General features: G+C 39.1%; 1 protein-coding gene across 3 annotated transcripts in view; it reads right to left on the bottom strand.

The window, feature by feature from the left end:
- KDM7A (lysine demethylase 7A) overlaps positions 1-13,643 on the bottom strand; it is a 63,488-nt gene that overhangs the window by 30,862 nt on the left and 18,983 nt on the right. For 2 of the 3 annotated variants that reach the window (XR_003431858.1, XM_027101740.1), the window contains 6 exons: positions 10,369-10,529; positions 8,177-8,318; positions 7,706-7,892; positions 6,334-6,496; positions 2,791-2,878; positions 1,410-1,516 (listed from right to left, as the gene is read on the bottom strand). Coding sequence is in view for 2 of the 3 variants with exons in the window: in XM_027101740.1 (XP_026957541.1) it covers positions 1,410-1,516; positions 2,791-2,878; positions 6,334-6,496; positions 7,706-7,892; positions 8,177-8,318; positions 10,369-10,529 (848 nt within the window). In the remaining variant the exon portion in view is untranslated. Of the gene's footprint in view, positions 1-1,409; positions 1,517-2,790; positions 2,879-6,333; positions 6,497-7,705; positions 7,893-8,176; positions 8,319-10,368; positions 10,530-13,643 lie in introns of those variants that run through there. The other variant, XM_027101741.1, reaches the window with a different exon arrangement.

Genomic DNA, 13,643 nt, shown 5'->3' with positions numbered 1-13,643 from the left:
ACTTTATTGTTTAATCTGCTTATATCTCTTCTTCTGGGAGTTAATTATAATAGGAGCACTGGGACTTCCCTGGTGGTGCAGTGGTTAAGAATCTGCCTGCCAGTGCAGGAGACACGGGTTCGAGCCCTGGTCTGGGAAGATCCCACATGCCGTGGAACAACTAAGCCCGTGTGCCACAACTACTGAGCCTGTGCTCTAGAGCCCACGAGCCACAACTACTGAGCCCGCATGCCACAACTACTGAAGCCCCCGTGCCTAGAGCCCGTGCTCCACAACAAGAGAAGCCACCGCAATGAGAGCCCGCGCACCGCAACAAAGAGTAGCCCTCACTTGCCGCAACTAGAGAAAGCCCGCGTGCAGCAACGAGACCCAACGCAGCCAATAAATAAATTAATTAAATAATTAAAAAAATATAGTAGCACTACTGGCAAACTGACTAGGAAAGTTAGACAACACAAAAACCAGATGGACTGTATTTTCATGGGCATAAGTGCACAAAAAGCAAAAAATAGATAAAAGTGGAAGTTACAGTGAGTCTCCAACTTGACTGCTCAAAGATTATTAAACCAGTAATAAAACATCAAAATCTGAAATTCCACATAAAAGAGGTGGTACCTTGCAAGTTTAAAGGGATATATTTCCCACCTCCCTTGAAAAGAACCATTTTTCTTCAACTATAGATGCATAGCCTGACACTAGCTGGTTTGTGCCAACAGGTGCCTTATACTGGCCACATAATGGTCATAATGGTAATGGCACAGACACCACCTGATTCACTCAGGACATGAAAATTATTCCCTCGATTTTTTAAAAGCAAATGTTTGGGAACAAATACTAGGTAACAGTCCCTTGGCTTCAACTGCATTTTTGTTAGTGAGGCACTTTTACGTGCCTGATACTGTGTGCAGATGACTAAAGTCCCAGTGAAAGGAACATTTTTCAATATTACCTATGTGGTTCTGATGCAGCTCTTCATATATCTGATTTTTATGCCTAAGGACTAGAGATTTTCTAATTTGCTAAAAAGGTTCTGAACAGAGGAAAATAATGCATTTAAAAAACAAAATAGGGGGCTTCCCTGGTGGTGTGGTGGTTGAGAGTCCGCCTGCCGATGCAGGGGACACGGGTTCGTGCCCCGGTCCGGGAAGATCCCACATGCCGCGGAGCGGCTGGGCCCGTGAGCCATGGCTGCTGAGCCTGCGCGTCCGGAGCCTGTGCTCCGCAACAGGAGGGGCCACAACAGGGAGAGGCCCGCATACCACCAAAAAAAAAACAAAAACAAAAAACAAAATAGGGACAATAGCCACACCACATTTTAAAAAGAACCTCTCTTTCTATGAGTGGCTTTTAGTGAATTTAGAAGTATCATGCATCATATGAAACAACAAAATCTACAGATTATTTATTACCTTTTAGGGTCTCCAGCAAGTTTTTGGCTACAAACCAACATATGGCTTCAAAGAAAGGGAATTTGAAAAGATCTGGTGTTTTTAGCCTTTTTTCCATCTCATAACACCTAAATAAATAAGAGTTGAAGAAATTTAATATTAATATTAGCATTTCAAAGTTAAATGCAGACAATCAACTTAACTAAAATAAGCAGCCCACGACGTATAAGACCAATCGAGTAGTGCACATCGCTCAACGCCACCACCACATGTGGGTAAGACTGAGCTGTGATCTTACTCAGGTCCGCCCTTAACAGATTTGACAGGATACTGAAGAATTTACAGTGGGCTTCAAAAAGATCACCCCTTGGGATCTGTAGCCTAGTTTTAACAGAAGGAATTTTCCACTATAATAAACAGAACGATGTGTTTAGAAACCGGCTGCCTGTGCTGGACAGCACTGCAACACCCTCTCACGGCATTTTCTTTAGGCTCTACTAAGCATTCAAGCTCAGGACCACACTTGGCAAGGGTCAAGGTGAGAAGACCTGTGAGAAACCACAGCTCGCCACAGGGTGAGTCTTCCGTGGGAGTCTTTGCAGCAGTCCACACAGCCAGGAGCCGTCTTTCCCCAGGGACAGCTCAGGTATAAAGAAACAAGATTCGTACTTGGCAAGTGTGGGAGCTGCCCTAGCTTAAAGCTGCATACCCCCCATAAGAGCCAGAATCTCTTGTAATAACTCCACAGATGCATGGCTTCCGGGGCTCCCCAGGGGCAGGCCAAGTTATAACAGTCACACTCAGGAAAGCCCAAAGACATGGCTTCCTACTAGGTATTTCTAGTTCTGCCAGTACTGATGCGGTTTATCAATCAGGAATCATTTTACCATAAGCAATGTTGCCTTGTAACAGTCTTCTCTCATTAGGCTACCAGGGGAAGTTATTACCCAAAGGTCAAATTCTCATGCAGAAGGGGAAATAGCTGTTAATCCTTTACCACAGCAAAATTAAAGCAGGTGTTTTGACAACGATCCTAACTTAGGGTTGCTCTGCCCCAGCAGCATATGTCACACCTGAGTCTGACTGGTTTTAGTTCAATTCCCTCACTGTAAAAATAGCCAAAGGAGAGCCTATCCATTTCTACAAAAGTCTGAAATTTGGGGAGATACCTAATCTCAAATTGAATAAACTATTCTTTTTGTTTTAGATTAGAAAAGCATCAAGGTGTTCTCCTGTCAAAATCTTAAGACAATACTTTTGTTAAAAGTTCCCAATAATTTCTCAGGGCCTATCTCCATGAGATCTCAATTAAGCATGTTGCTGAATTTTTTTTTTTTGACTTTTAGAACTAAGTCCTATTTAAGAAAGGACAAAAGATCCTTTAAATACTGATGACACAAACCTGAGCTGCATGCCAATGTTAAGGTTGTGCAGAAAGTTCCCCCCAAAAGCCATACAGTCCTGAGAAGTAAGCACAGCATGAATCCACCCTGAAATGGTTAAAAGTATATAAATCAGTGATTTTTCAATATTCAAACCACACAAATGTGATATATACCTATTTTAAGAAACACAAAATATCAAAATCAGTTTACCTCATACTTCAGTGCTAGAGAAGCTAATGTCTATTACCATCTAGAGGTTCAATGATTCAAATATGTATTAAATGCCTATTATATGCCAGCCTCTGTGCTGTGTTTAAGATAAATGGATTGACCCAATTAGACAAAATTACGGTGCAGGATAGGTGAAGGTTTCTGTGGTTGTTGCTGTTTCAGTTTTTTAGCTTAAAAACACAATCTACTTTATATTAAAGATTTTACTCTGAGACAAGTCAAATCTGGTTAGAGTGAGGCAAGCGCGTTTTCATTAAATGAACAACGGGACTGGCTGGACGCTTTGCCTCCCTAGTGTCATCCTGAAACAAGTGTCCTTAGGGACCAAGCAGAGGAGGATCAATGGAACTCAACCTGGGACCTTCCTCTAAGAAAGAAAAAGTAGATCACCCACATTTCATTAGGCAGGGTTATGGTCCTATAAATATAAATGCTGGCAATCAAAATGATATTTTCCCACAAAGTCAAAATGTTTTCCCATAAAAATGTTTTCAAAGTGAGGCTCATTTCTGAGATGATGCTAAACTTTTGAAAGAAAGGTCCGTAGACTGAACATAAAGACTTCATATAAACATAAATCAATATACACACATACGTTTGCATGTAAAAGTTGACTGTTAAAATAGACAGATCCCATTTTCCTTATACTTTTCATATTCTGATCCCTCATTGTGCTGTAACACAATATCAAAAAACTCCTCCCAAGACTGGCTTTCAAGTGGTGACCACGTGTGTGCTCAAAGGCCTTGAGCTTGACCCTGAAATCACAAATTTGAAGTCTCTGCTGGCTTCAAATTCTGTAGATCAGTGGTCCTCAATGGAGGCAGTACCACCTGTAGAGTGTGATCTAGACAGTTTGGTGGGCTTTTTTTTGTCACAGTGATCAGGAGGCACTACTGTCATTTTGCAAGCGGGAGCCAGGGATGCAACATGCAGGACAGTTCCACACAGTAAGAAATTGTCCTCCATTAGTCAGGACTTTCAAATTTCTGCTGGGCATTCAGATAGGTGCAAAATCTGTTATTAACTGTCTGAGCCCAGAAACTATAACTCCATTCATATGAAACAAGGATCTTTTGCATGGTTTTGGCACAATTTTCTAGGAATATAACTAGGTAGCCTGTAAACTGAAGGAAGTGTATCAGTTGCCAACTACCTTGGGGGGGGAAAAAAAAATCACACTATCTACGGCAGCAGTTCTTCAAATGTGGTCCCCAGACCAGCAGCACCAGCCTTAGCTGGGAACTTGTTAGAAATGCATATTCTCAGGTCCACCCCAGAGCTACTGAATCAGAACCGCTGGGGTTAAGGCCCAGCACTCTGTGTTTTAATAAGCCCTCCAGGTGATTCTGATGGTCAATGATGTTTGAGAACCATTAATCCACACCAGAGCTACAGACTTTGAACTACCAATTACACGCCTGTACTGGTTAGCTGGCCTGTGCATCATCCTGACTTCTAATGCTGCTGTGCCTGAGCAGGGACATTGTAAAATGGTGTATTATTATAAATTACTTTTAATTTCCTCTTTATATTCTAATTAGGTCATTACATCAATGGGGGGGAATTACTGGTGCAGGAGGTTATATTAATGATAAATGTGAATTCAAGATTTTTGAAGTGGGCATAACAAAATATCTGTCATAAGAGGGAGCTTTGGGGGGCTTTAAGGGAGGGGCTTTAAGGGAGGAGCTTAGCCCATTCACAGTGAAAATACTGATACGTATCTAGATTTATAAATTCTGGTAGTTCCAGGCATTGATTCATTCATTTGCTCAACACATACTTCTTATTATATACTCCAGAGGCAAGGTAAGAAAGCAGGGCCTGTAACAGATCCTTGCAAACTGTGTAGCCATTAAGGTCACCCAAATCAGAAGAACACAATTCTCAAAACCACTGACCTGGAGAGTCCATACCCTGCATTTAGTCACGTCTCAAAATGACAGACCTGATACCTATACTTGAGGCTATAGCTAAGGCTGGTACTCAATCCCTTCCTAGGGTCCCTCAAAACAGACTCATTGCCTCCTAACTGCCCCAGGACAGCTGCCCAGATTCTTACAGCAGGCTTGGGCCTTTGACATCAATGTAGAGCTGACCAGTTAAAATTGAAGGGAATTTCATCAAAATTTTATGCAAAGGACATTATCAAGAAAATGAAAAGACAACCCACAGAATGGGAGAAAATATTGCAAATCATATATCTGATAAGGGTCTAGTGTACAGAATATATAAAGAATGCTTACAGCTCAACAATAAAAAGACAACCCAACATAAAAATGGGCAAAGCATTTAAATAGACATTTCTCCAGAGAAGATATACAAATGGCCAATAAGAGAAATGCTCAGCATCATTACTCATTAAGGAAATGCAAATTAAAACCACAATGAGATACAAGTACTTCACACCCACTAGAATGACAAAAATAAAAAAAGATAACTACAGTGTTGGTGAGGATGTAGAGAAATCGGAACACCTGTACATTGCTGGTGGGAATGTAAAATGGTGCAGCTACTAGGAAAACAGTTTGGCAGTTCCTCAAAAAGTTAAACATCATTAAACCATATGACCCAGCAATTCCACTACTAGGTATATATAACCAAGGGAAATGAAAACAAACCTGCACACAAAAACTTTCACACAAATGTTCAAAGCAGCACTATTCGTAAGAGCCAAAAAGTGGAAACAACCCAAATGTCCATCAACTGATGAAGGGATAAATGAAATGTGGTACATCCATGCAATGGAATATTATTTGGCCACAAAAGGCAATGAAACACTGACATGGGCTACAACATGGATGAGCCTAGTAAACATGATGCTAACTAAAAGAAGCTAGATACAAAAGGCCATGTATTATATATGAAATGCCCCAAACAGGCAGATCCGCAGAGACTGAAAGCACACTAGTGGTTGCTAGGGGCTCAGAGGGGGGGAAATGTGGAGTGACTGCTAATTGGCATAGGGTTTCTTTTTGAAGTGATGAAATGTTCTGGAATTAGATAGGGGTAGGGTTGCACAGCCCTGTTAATCTACTAAAAACCATTGAATTGTACACTTTAAAAGGGTGAGGATTATGGTAGATGAATTTTTCTAAATAAAAATAAAAGTGAAGGCAAATGACATAAAACACAATGCCAAAACGAGTCCTGACTACAAGAGAAGCCCTCTAAGGCACAAAGAAGTGAGAAGTCCAAGATCAGAATCATCGCTCGGGCTATGCGAAACTACTTTCCAAACACATTAAAGTCAGAGATTTCAATCAAAAGCTGACTCCATGTGATGAGTATCCACTATGGGGAGCGGGATGGGATTAAAACCTTACCTGTAGGAACAAATAAGGTATGTCCCTGCTTTACCACACATTTGTAGCATTTATCCACCTTATCTCCAAAGAACACTTCACTCTGGGTCACAGATGAACTCCAAGATTCATAGAGTGCCAAATTGTCATCTGTTGGCTTTATCAAATAAAAAACCTTCTCGCCCTAGGAGGAAGTAATCACACTATTTTTGAAAAAGGAAATGCCATTCTAGGATGGCCTATATTGATGTAATTTCCCAATACAATGTTCTAAATTAAATTAGATAATTATCAGATTTTTTTAAGGCTCAAAAAGACATATTTCACATACCTGATCAATAGCTATTGCCCTTAATAAGCATCTTCAAAGGAGCTAAGGCTCCCGTCTCAAATATGACAAGGGGTCAATAAAGCAGGGATGGAGAAATAGTTACGAGAGGAGGGTAAAGCATCACAAACATCCTACTGATCTCATTTTCAAGGTAGAGAAGTAAATACATGTTAATAGGCCCCAGGTTACAGAGGGTCATCTCTGCAAACTTTGCCCTTTCTCCTAAGACATATAATAATACAATTATTTTTAAAGATCTGTGAATAAACTTTCTTTAATGAACTAACCCTTTGCTTTCTCACGGAGGAAAGGAAGAGGAGCTCAAGGGCACAGCATCAAACATAGTCCAGAGCATTGCTGATGCACAGGCATGTGATACTGACGAAGATTTGGCTCTAGATCAGCACTGCCCGAAAGAACCTTCTGTGACGATGGAAATGCTCTATATCTGTGCTACCCAATATAGCAGTTATGAGCCCTATGTGGCTACTGAGCACCTGAAATGGGGTAGTGCAAATGCGGAACTGAATTTTAAATTATATTTAATTATTTAAATGTAGCCACATGTGCCGAGTGGCCACTTTACGGAATAGCACAGTTCTAGATAAAGCAAGGTGAATATAAGCTCCTGAGGAGAATTCGTATTTGTATGGGCATTCCTGACTTATCCAACTAGCTGGCTTTAGCCTCACCTTAAGGTCAGAAGCAATTATTACTATAACTTTGCTCCTTCTCAGGTATTAGATTCAGGGATTAACTGCTAACTGACTAGGGGGAAGAAGAAACAAAAAGAGACAAAAGGCTAAAAGAGATTAATTTATAAGATGGGGGCAAAAAAAAGGGAATCTATATAAATTAAGAATTCATGGCTCCTCCATTAGTTGGGATTAAAAAAAGAAAATCATAATGCTTCTTTAAGTATTTAAAATGATAGCTCCCACTGAAAAAGTGCAAAACACTTCCCTCTTTACAAACGTCATTTATAGCAAATGAATATACCCATGGAAAAATAAGACTGTACGTTTTTGTGATTAAGTGAACAAAGAAATACCCCAAGCTTACCCAGAGGACATGGTACCAAACTGAAGTCCCACCAAAGTCAATGTGGAAATCTGTGTAGCTGTCTTGAACTCCCATTAAGCAGTATTTCTGAACAAATGGCTTGGGAAAGACTGAATCATCAGGCCAATAATTTTCCACCCAGGAAAGTTTTCTGGCTATATCAGGAACCTCCACCAATTCAGACATCCTTTAAAAAAACAAACACACACGTACACACACACCCACATCATGCAAATTAAAACTTCTTAAAATTTCATCTCCCATTTCAACCCAAACCAAGAAATTAACTGGAACTCACAGCTAACAGCAATACTTAAAGTCTGAGGGTACCAAAGCAAAATTTACAACATAGCTATATCACTGGACCACTTTAGAAGTCACAGTTACGTTTTTTACTAAAAGAAATTCATCATTTAACTACATTTTAGCTAACACTCAGAAGGCTAAACCAAAACGTCCAGAACTACTCACTTTGTATCTGAAAATTCAAGGCTGATCACATTTAACACTTTTGGTCTGTTAGGATTCATGAAGTATTTAACATAATTGTGAAGTGTCATTTTGCTGTCTGCCTGCCTTGCCACATCAATGACATCTATCACTTTGTCACCACCTGCAGAGAAAAATTATGGTCTCATTATTGCGCTTAAGAATTTCATCAATAGACGCCCTACACAAAAATATTTTAAAGACTATATTTACTTGTATGATAATTAAGCCATCTATAAAAACTATATAGCCTAGACAAAGATTCTTCCTATACTTTTTAAGTCCAACTGGAACTTTTGAACAAAGGGATGACTTTTGAAAGAAAGAATAAAGCAATTAAGACAGAGCTGCATAATCAACACTGAGTGTAAAAAGTTATATGTTTACAAAGCTTTCTACACACCAATGATTTCTTGTGCAGCTCACGACAAAAATGCATATTACATTGGTAGGTAACAACTGTGCCGCATTCCTCATGCATAAAATAAGGGGACTGACTTTTCCCTTTCACTTCTTTAACACCTAAGATTCTGAGTCCATCATTTTGGGAAACCAATCGGTCATTGGGGAATTAGTGAACAAATTAACCAGGACAAACAATTTCTGCTTGCCTGGTAGTGTCTTCTCTTCTAATATTCTGCTTCAAGAAAAAAATGAGTGGTTAGGAAGCAAAAACCAGTTCATATTAGGGCCTGTGAAATGCGCTCTGAATTGGGATTAATTTACAATTTTCCTATAAAATCATGAGGTATTGCTTGCTCAACACTGCATCACCCTAAAAAGCATAATTAGTTTTACAATGTCCTGTAGGATAAGGTGAAATTCAAAATATGGCAATACTTAATCTGAAATAGGAAACAAGTGACATTTTCTTACTTTAATGTAACTTTATATAAGTTAAGAAAGTATTGCTAAATAGACTATTTTATACTTACGAGGCAAAACAATTCTGTTAACTGAAGCATTCTGCAGTACTAAAAAGTTAGCTATCAAGTACTATGAACGTTTTTCCTACACTTATATTACACTAGCCATTTACTTTACAGTGCTATCCATGTAAACAGGTTTAGGTGAAACCTCAGCCTCATCCTCTAATTTATCAAATAATTCAAAACCAGCTGAATGTGAAGTCAGACAATTTAATTGGACTTCCTCAGTGAAACAATTATCAACGTCAACCAATGGATCAATAAAGGGACAAGTTCTCAGATACTTCATGCTCAGGAGATAACATACTCTAAAGAATAGACAGTTTGAGTCAAGATAGATTTGAGATCTAATCCTCAAATAATCTCTGTTTTGTTGACAAGGAATGAGACCTACATAGAGTCAGCTTTATCTCTAAATACCCTGATGCGAATGAAAAAAGTGACTGAAAATGTCAACAATATTGCAACAGGTGAAGGGTCTTCCACCTTGTTTCTTATACCTTTCCGGGCCTCAATATAAAAAATTAGGTCCAGGCATCGTTAAATGGCAGTATCACCAAGTCATTAATATAAAAACAGGTTTGAAAGTGAGCTCCTCTTTTTCACAGCCTTTCTCTAGGCAGCAGGAGGTCACTAAAGCAGGATCCAGAGATCTTGTACCTGAATGCTGCTACAGAGGCCTAGAACCACCCCGATTTCCCAAAGTCTTCTTCCTCAGTCTGCAGCTACCCCTCCATAATAACTGTTCCTAAGCAAGTATCAGGAAATTTTTTTTTTTTTTGCGTTACGCGGGCCTCTCACTGTTGTGGACTCTCCCGTTGCGGAGCACAGGCTCCGGACGCGCAGGCTCAGCAGCCATGGCTCACGGGCCCAGCCGCTCTGCGGCGTGTGGGATCTTCCCGGACCGGGGCACGAACCCGTGTCCCCTGCATCGGCAGGCGGACTCTCAACCACTGCGCCACCAGGGAAGCCCGTATCAGTAAATTTGATGACAACAACAACAACAAAAGCAGTAGGATGAGGCGGAGTAAATAAAAATATGCAAAATGTTTTTTTTGTCTTTCTGAATGTAAGTCTGCTGAGAAAAAAATAGTTTTCAACATAGGTAATACTGAATTTCACTTTTCCTGACCCAGAAACGGAACTAAAGTAACATCTCTTCATTCAACTTTTAGTATTTTTAGGATAATACCAATTTCACTTTTACCATGTTTTCCCAAGTAATTAAAGGAATCAAGTTCGTACCTACATAACGTTCCACGTCCATAACAGAAAAAGTAGGTGGAGGGAGCCTGAGTCCTAGATCATCTAATTTGGGGACCATAATAGGGACTTCAAACCCATGTTTCTCCAGGTATCTTTGTGTCAGCTGGCTGCCATGCATCTTTACAATGATTTCATCGGCACTAAGGAAAGCATAAGAGTAACATGTCATCTCTGTTGATAAGTTCAGTTAAGAAAGATAATCTGGTAATGGGTTAATTCATATACTACATTATTATCTACATCAGTGGTTCTCAACCTATCATACCTAATTCTCCTTTTTATAACAAATGTTTTATAAAGCCCCTTTTAGTATTCTAAAGTAAAAGTCATAGATAATTACTTCAATCTACATATAATTGGAAAAATATATATGTATTATATAAAATGCCTTAACTATAACAAGAGAAAAAACAAATTAGTTTCCAGCAAAATACGTATTTCAATATGTAAATGTTCAGGTAAACAACACTAGAAAATATAACAGAATAATAGGATGCTTACAATTGATTGTAACGAGTGGTTGGATTTAAAAGTAACAAGATCAGAAGCCACTCAACACAAGCTGCATAGAAAACCAGAAGAGCAAAAGGGAGGGGGTACAGTAGAATAAAAGCTGGTTAGGATAAGTAAAAACAGACCAGATTTTATCTGGCTATAAAAGTCTACACAAATATTTGTTAGGCATTGCAAAGTCTCACCGGACACAGAACAATTCACGTTGTCCTGCACACTGGGGGATGACTAGCGTCTGTGGTCCCTACTCTTTGAGACAATGTCCAAATGCCCCAACTGAGAACTCCTGGTTTCAAAGATCTGCTATCACCAGTATTTAATAAATTTTAACACGCAGTCACCTTAAGCCACTAAAAAGGGTTGCTGAACCTCCAGCTGCCCTCTTTGACGATTAACACATTCTAGGCATTACACTTAAGTGTGGTTTGTCCCTTTTCACTATCCCCTATCTAACCACAAATCAAAGATCTCTTTAAATGGGGATATTCTAGATTTTATCTTCCAACTGCTCACAGAATGCAGCTGCTATACATTCAAAGTTAAGTGCAACACTTGCATCATAGGTTAAACACAACAGTTTCCATTTATACAGTCAGATCTTAACAGTCTTGATGTCATCTGTAGCCTAGGTGTCAAGGAGAAGACAGGAGAAACTGGGTCTCTGAATTACTGAGCTCAGGTCTTCCCACCTTCTCAATAACAGAAGGTCAGTTTAAGGCCTAAAAAAATCAAGACAGACTTTTCTTGGATAGTCTTGTAAGTGGAGGGCTCAGAGCTCCTTCACCTGACTCACTGAGTTCTGTACTGCCTTTTATTTTCCCCATAAGCATCCACAAGTGTTCCTTCTTCCCCAACCTCTGAGAATTTAACAATTCCTTAAACTCCAACCTAAGGGAGAATCTTAAGTCACTTGTACTCCTCCATCTTAAATGTCTGGTGCTTTACCTCCCCCCATTGATCAAAAATATGTAGATACAAGTGCTTAAAAATACAGGCACATCATTACTTACAAGAGGAAAAAACTGGACACAAACTAAACATACACCATAGTGGGATGGTTAAGTAAATTACGGGATATATATACATACACACAACACACACACACACACAATTGCATACTACACAGCAGTTAAGGAGTGAGGTAAATTTGTGTATACATACAGAAAGATACCTATTAAACATAACAGTAAAAAAAGCAAGTTGCACAACATATGCATAATGTAACCCCATTTTATTTTTTAAAATTAGATGTATATATACATCCATACACCTATACATATAAATGTTTTAAAAGTTATCATTTATGTAAAAAAGGGTCTCAAAAGACTTTGTCTTAAAGTGGGGGGGTCGGGGTAGATAGTTGGAGTTCACTTTATTTTATACACTTCTATATTAATCACATTAAGTATGTATAATTTAGTTAATTATTGTCACCCTGCCACGGTTTTAAATGATGTGGAGGTTTATAGAGTTACATTAAATAAAACCAAAGACCTTTAACTAGTGGTGAGTACAGTGTGGACACTTGTGACCGCCTCTGGAACCTGCTCACATCTGTGTTTAATACTTCGGCCGAGAAGCCACGGGAATCACTGGGCCAGGACTTTTAACACTACACTTTTGGGTTACAAACCTATTTTAAAAAACGAAAGCTAAGGCTCCTCTCCCTGAAAAATTCACATTCACATGTCAACATGTCAACTGTTTACACAATTTTAGGAAACTCACAAGCCTCTCTGAAGCCAGCCCATAGAGCCTGGCTGAAAACTCTGGCCCTGGGCGCCAAATCAATCAATGAAAATAAACAGACATTTCTCCAATGACTTTGAAACTCATAAAGGAGAATATCTGAGAATAAGGCCTTTAATATCACAAAAATCACGTGGCGATCACTGTGTTTCATTTTTTTTTTTTCTGCCAGTACGTGAGGGAGCCAACAGTAACTGCTTATCATTTATGTTTCTGTTTAAGGGAGGGGAACGGCCAGGTATCCTAAAGACTATGACAAAATAGGAAGAGTTTTATAGTTACATGATCTGAAATAATTCCATAATAGGCTGCAGGTGATATTGTGATTGAAATTTAAATTGTGCTTCCCCTTTTTAACAAGCCTGGATATGATCTCGTGTAAAAAGCCTATTAAGCATTATCACTTTAAATAGATGTCAGGCAGCGAGTAGGAAATGATCTAAATTAGCATGGTTAAATGCTGTATAATGCTTTTGACATTTGTTCTTTGAGCCACAGATAACTCAAATACTTTCCATTATCTTTAAAAAAAAAAAAAAAGCCTAGTCCTGTTGCCACCAGAGGCTAAGCAATGGTTGTGGGGACTTCTGGCAGACGTAGGGTGGAGGCAGATAGGAAAATAACATAAGAAAAAAGCAGAGTATGAAAACAGGTGTAAAAGAGGTGAAGGAGAAAGAGAAGCAGCAGCTGCACAACATAAGGAACGAAGCACGGGAATAAGTGCCTTAGATCAGTGTCTTTCAAACTTTTTGGACTGAGACCTACAGTTAAATACATTTTTACCCAGTAATCCAGTACACATGCACATAACAAAGTTTCCATGAAACTATGCTTATTTACTCCTATTACTTGCAATGTACCAATATTTTTATTCTGTTTTATTTTCAAAAAGTAAAAAACTGATTAAGAATAATAATGGCTTGCAACCTGAAGTATGAACACGCTACTTTAGATAATGTCACCTTATTGGGTAACATTCTTAAATGTTCTTT

Source organism: Aethalodelphis obliquidens, unplaced genomic scaffold (assembly GCF_003676395.1).
Source record: "Aethalodelphis obliquidens isolate GAN/ISIS:26980383/991018 unplaced genomic scaffold, ASM367639v1 scaffold5, whole genome shotgun sequence".
NCBI classification, from domain to species: domain Eukaryota; kingdom Metazoa; phylum Chordata; class Mammalia; order Artiodactyla; family Delphinidae; genus Aethalodelphis; species Aethalodelphis obliquidens.
The sequence above is the reverse complement of the archived record's forward strand: the minus strand, read 5'-3'. Positions and strand labels throughout refer to the sequence as shown.